At 41.8% G+C, this 5,778-nt stretch overlaps 1 protein-coding gene across 1 annotated transcript; it reads right to left on the bottom strand.

Annotated features, from left to right (window-relative positions):
* Positions 1-548: 548 nt before the first annotated feature.
* Positions 549-5,539, bottom strand: tent5aa (terminal nucleotidyltransferase 5Aa). Its single transcript, XM_026284773.1, has 2 exons — positions 4,922-5,539; positions 549-4,080 (listed from the first exon to the last, which is right to left on the bottom strand). Exons 1-2 carry the CDS (start codon positions 5,309-5,311, stop codon positions 3,301-3,303), a joined length of 1,170 nt encoding a protein of 389 aa, XP_026140558.1. The 5' UTR covers positions 5,312-5,539; the 3' UTR covers positions 549-3,300.
* Between the last annotated feature and the right edge of the window lie 239 nt (positions 5,540-5,778).

The following is a 5,778-nucleotide window of genomic DNA, read 5'->3' as shown; positions in this document are numbered from 1 at the left end:
AGTTTCACTCTGTATTTTTTGGTATATTTATTTTAATTTATTTTTAAGTTCGTTCCGCTCCAGCTCTAAAATTATATTTCCTTTTAGGTGATGTCACGAACATTTCTCATTTATTTTTTTATTTTGGGGGGGGGGGGGGGGGGGGTTCATACAGTTCTGTATACAGCAGTTACACCAAATAGTATGAGTGATGATAATGTGATTTATTTTATTTTTTTAAATGTTAAACTACTTCATAAATCATATCTCTTTTTTTCTTTTATTAGATGATGAAAGTGGTGCAGAAGCCACATGAAAAAGTACCTTTTTAAAAGGTGTTTTGGTTGATCTGTGGAACAAAACTGCCTCATTTTGGTTCATGCAAATCCTAAACATTTATCCAGCAGATGAAAGTGTTCACATTTTCTGACATAAGTAATCAAACTGTTAGATTTGCATATTAAACAAAAGAGAGTAAAACCTGAACATGTGAACATAGTGAAAAGGTCTTGCAAGAATTTACTGTATACAGTTAAATGCAACATAAAGGACATTCTGCATTCAGCACATTTCTTTTTGTATTTTTTATTGAGGAAAACATGTCCAATAGTCGATCAATTGAACACAAAAATTCTGCACAAAATAAGCAGTAAAAAAAAATGACATTTAGCAGAATGACAATTAAATTCACCGATACAATAAGAAAAAAAACATGTGTGTTGCTGTTGTTTTTTACAAGACATCTGAACACTAAGCATTTGGCATCATCCAAAAATGCCAAGAAATTAACTCAAACTTCACAGAGCGACTCAAACATCCTGCTGCCAACAAAATCCACAGGATAATGTCAAAATGTTAAGACAAACTGGAGGGCGAGTGAGAACCACAAACATGTAAAATACTAAAAGAGATGAGATGAGTCTTTAAAACACTGCAGATCACATGGAGTAAAAACAAATGTTAATGCAAATTCAGCTGGATGTCAATCACGGCAACGGCATTGTGTCTTACTTTCCCTAGAAATGCATCCACTGATGTTTTTAAAAGGGAGATATTATGATTTGCTTCATCTTTTAGATTGTACTATATTAGGGTTTCCTTATCTGGAATTCGCAAGAAGCTAATAATTAATTAAAACATCATTTCTAAATCAAAATAAATTATTTTAAGATAAAATAACATTAAAAATACCACAGCTCCTAGTATGTTATATAAGCAGGAGTGCAGAAATAAACTAAAGTAAACAGTCTAACAAAAATAGAGGAGTCCTGAATCACTTTTGAAAGGGTTGCATGACCGAAATGGTGTATTGCTGCTATAGAAGTCATCTATTATTGTTCAAATAAAAATAATGCAAACAAAGCACTTAAAAAAGACAGTTTGTGTTGTTTAGCTGCATGTCATGTGACAATTAACTAACATCAGAAAACCATGTACATACAACTGGGTTACTAATATTGTTGTAATTATTAAAATATTCATTTAAAAACTCAGGAGTGTACCTCAAGATAAATATTTTAATTCAGATTTGCTCGACAAATAGATTTGGAAATAGACATACTTTTAGATTTTATAAATCAAAACTTGCTTCCCAGTTCAAAAGGAATATTTATTCAGACTAAACATCCACAAATTTCTCATAACAGACAGATGAATACATTATTCACACATCAGTGATGTCCACTGTGTGATCGGAAACACAAAGAGTACGCAGTTAAATGAACACTGGACCTGACAGCAAACTCTAATCGTGTGCATGAGCTGCACAGAGCGCAGGGTTCGACATGAAGTGAAGTCTCTCGCCTCTAAAGATCAGGAAGTGGTTGAAAAACAGAAGCTAAAATACTATGAGTTGATCTCAATAAAAAAGAAAATATATGACCCTTGAAAATCTCATTCAGAATTCCGTGTTCCATTCCTTATTTTTTGCCGAGTTCATCTTTATAAAGCCGAATTGTCTACAGTTGAGCACACTTCAGATGCATGCTGTGATATGAGGAATATTGGAAACTTGACTGCAAAGTTTGCATTCCAGTGAAGCGACACTGATCTGTGCTTCTCAGTCCTATTAAATCTGTTTAGTCAAATTGCCCATAGTAATGAAAGAAGCTGTGTTGATTAAAAGACATTTGTGGAAGGAGATAAACCCCTTCACCAGCTGCACCCATCTCTCCAGCCCTCCCTCCCTCCCTCGCTCCCTCGCTCTCGTCTGCGTCTCGCTTTCCCTCACACTCTCGCTTTCCTCTTCCCTCTCAAGTCTCTCTGTCAAGTCTAAACATATATGCCACAGCCCCGCCTGCTTCCTTCCGCAGCGCTATTAATCAAGAACAGGTTAACACTCTGTTAACAGCGGGTGAACGCGGGGTCAGGTTCAGCTGTGCCGGGAGAGCAGGAACACAGCGGGGTTTACTTCAGCAGGAGCTGTTGAATTCCCTGCTCGGATGTTACAGCAAACAGCGTCCCGCTATCAGAAGTGCTTCTGCAAACACCCTTCATCTAAAAAGTCCGGAAACAAACTTTGCTCTCGTCCCCAAAACAAGTGTTTTCTTTGTTTTCAGACCGCATTCAACTCTCACCTGGATCACAAGGTTTGCTGTAAAGCCGGCTCAAATGTGGACTGAACTAAAAGATGGTTCTCAAAGCTGTGGAAATGATTAAGAGTTCAATTAATAGACAGAGACTGACCTGCAAACAAATAGGACACTTATCCTTGTTTTGTAAATCAGGACACATCATGTACATTCACGAGCTTTAAGTCTCTTTGTCGTGTGTCGCGATTTTGAGGTTGCTTTGCTCACCTCGGCGTACTGCATTGACGTTAGGCACTTCGAATGCATTCACATGTACAAATATAGACAGCACTATCACATCAGCTGATAGTCTGGGTAGTATAAAAATACAGTCTTAAAATCTTTGGTTTGTACAAAATTGTAATTGTTGGTTTTTAACTTCTTCGCCTCATTCAGAGAATCTTTGTTAAAGGTTCTTATCAATACATCAGTTTCCATTTGGACTAAAGGGTGCAACCGCAGCTTTCCAAAACCTTGCACATCTCTTCTCATGCATCTAACGACTGGGATTCAATGTGTCAACCAGTCAGAAACACACAAGAGAACTGTTAGCAAGTGTAAAACCTCAAGATCGGCCGAGAATTAGGCAAGGTAGAGCAGAAGTTGCCTTCCAAACTCATTTGAGATAACGGTCAAACCCCATTCATTTCACTCAAGCATCGATGCACATTGGGGAAGTGGACGATCACACACAGGGTCAGTTGCGAAACAAATTCAACAATGCAATGATTCAGCTCATCTTTTTTGGTGTTCAGTTGCACGGTAGCCATGTGGAGTAAGTTTGCTGATGGCAGGTAAAGACTGGCTGGACTTGGGCAATGTAATAATTGCTAAAGTTACCATCTGCTACATAAGGAGCAGGCTGGTAATAGCAAGTGACGTTGGCCACGTTGGGTATGACGTTCTGCTCGGCCAACACGCGCACCGCTAGCATGGCGATCAGCCCAAGGGCCTGCCTCCGCTCGTGTCCCATCAGACACACCGTGCTCTCGTTCACCACCCCGTGCAGCGTCGTCAGATAATCGTACTTGCGGTCCTCCAAGCCCACAAAGTGGTTCTGGAGATAAGACTCCAGCTTGCGCTGCTGTTCGCTGATGTCCGAGAAGTCGATGAAGAAGCGGGAGCACATGTAGCGCTGGAGACACTTCATCTCCGACTCGGAGGCGGCTCGGAAACCCCTGACCAGAAGATGGCAGTATTTCAGGAGGCCGCCTCCTCGGATCTCCTCTGGGTTCCTCGTGCAGATCACCTTGTTGCGCAAGTGGTCCAGCGCGGTGGCGAAGTCTCCGTACACGCTCTCGCCGATGATGGTGGGGTGAAACGTTTTGGCCATGGGGTTCTCTGAGCACTCGTAGAAAAGCAGCAGAGAGTCCAGCTTAATCTGGAAAGAATCGACGCTAAACTCGAACTGCCGGCGCAAGGAGTCCACGAACTTGAGCTCCACGTTTTTGCCCCGGTTGTTGGAGAGAGAGATGAGACTCCAGCGGTCCGAATCATTGCACACTTTCACCATCTTCTGCACATATGCTTCCTGCAAAATAACACAAGCAATTGTTTCAGTGTTTCATGCTTTAAGATTCAAGCACACATCCGTTCACCATATCAGTTCTCCATTATTACCTGTCGCAGGAGATCTAAGAGGCTGAGAACGCTCGATCGGCTTTAATCTGCTTTAGTGCAATCCTCTTACTGACAGAAAACCAACATTTCACCAGCCTATCAGTAAACTACTCTAATTGCATTTCTACTAAATGTCACTGGAGACTACAGGGATCCATGCAGATGATCTTAAATAACACACTGAATAAACATCACAAATAAACACATGCCATGTGAAGTCAAGTACTGCGCTTCAGTGTGACATGCTTCATATTTGCTGAGTATCTTAAACACCACTTTCTTATAAATTATTGTTAAAGATTCGGTTTGAGGTTATTCAAAGGTCTACTGATAAAAAATAAACGGCGGTCCCTCAAAGCAAAAGTAAAGTCACGGTTTACTGTACTGTCTGCAGGAATACAAAAACCATTAGTTGTGAAATGAGCGTGAAATATTAAACTGTACAATTAGAAACAGCCCAAAAGATGCTTATTATTTTGACTGTGAAGTTGGCAAAGCAACTTTGCATAAATATAAATTGAATATAACTATTATTATTTATAATGCATGCTTGTGTTGCAACGATTCTTTATTCATGACTGTACAAGAAGAACATAGACAGATTCTGTACACAAAAATAACATTTTGCATTGAGTGATCATGAGATTTTGGATATTTGTAATTTTAAAAACAGTTTGCAGAACTGTGGAAATTAAGTGAAAATTGTATTTGAACATGTAAAGTCCACTACCCTCGTGCATCTCAGCACTCACCTTCAGGGTCAGTGGGGTGATTTTCTCTTTATTGACCCCATCAGGTAAGAAGTCCAGCAGACAGTCCAGCACGATGTTCTTGACGATCTGGAACTCCGTCTCTCCCTTCAGGTCCACGCGGAATATGAGGTCCAGGTCCTTGTAGCCGAGCCCGCTGTCCCCGTGCAGGACGTGGCTGGCGGCGGATCCGTTGAGACGCACGTCCCGCACATGGATGCGCTGCTCCCGCATGCGGCTCCGCACCGCCGTCACGATCCGCCGGGGCTTCATCTGCAGCGTCGGGAAGTTTCCTCGGCCGTGGATCGGGATGCTCTCGGTCAGGATGAGGTCCAGCCGCTGGACCTGCTCCCAGCTCAGCACGCTGAAGTTCGCGCTGTCCCCTTCAGCCATGGTCGCGTCTGCTGGAGTCGAGGAGCGATCTACTGCCTGGAGATGTTAGGAGGAGAGCTGAGGAGACGCATAATGCGCTTGATGCGAGGCGCTTCTTCTGTGTGCTGCTGTGGAGAGGGTCATCCGCGCACGCAGTGCTGGAGAGTGGAGTATGACAGCAGTGCTGGAGCTTTCTGTGCGCCTCAGGTCACGCCTATCACTTCACCACACACACACACACACACACACACACGACTCATCTCTCCACTGCTGTGCATGCGCTCTTTGCATACAGTCATTTAGCACACAGACACATGAAGATACCTTACATATGCCTTGTTACTGGTGTCCTTGTTACAGTGTAATAATACTGTACATTTAAGGGCTGAGTAATATTAATTAACTACTATATGGGTTAAGATTAGGGTTTGGCTTAGTGTTACTTGCATGCTTTTATGTTTTATTTATTGTGATTAAAATAGTAAGTA

Source organism: Carassius auratus, chromosome 16, assembly GCF_003368295.1.
Source record: "Carassius auratus strain Wakin chromosome 16, ASM336829v1, whole genome shotgun sequence".
NCBI lineage: Eukaryota > Metazoa > Chordata > Actinopteri > Cypriniformes > Cyprinidae > Carassius > Carassius auratus.
The sequence above is the reverse complement of the archived record's forward strand: the minus strand, read 5'-3'. Positions and strand labels throughout refer to the sequence as shown.

What these genes read in the sequence shown, in the direction of transcription:
- tent5aa (XM_026284773.1), bottom strand. Translation starts at nt 5,311, where the DNA reads ATGGCTGAAGGGGACAGCGCGAACTTCAGCGTGCTGAGCTGGGAGCAG. An exon ending in TCACCCCACTGACCCTGAAG is followed by an intron (nt 4,081 to 4,921) that starts GTGAGTGCTGAG and finishes GTTATTTTGCAG; the next exon opens with GAAGCATATGTGCAGAAGAT.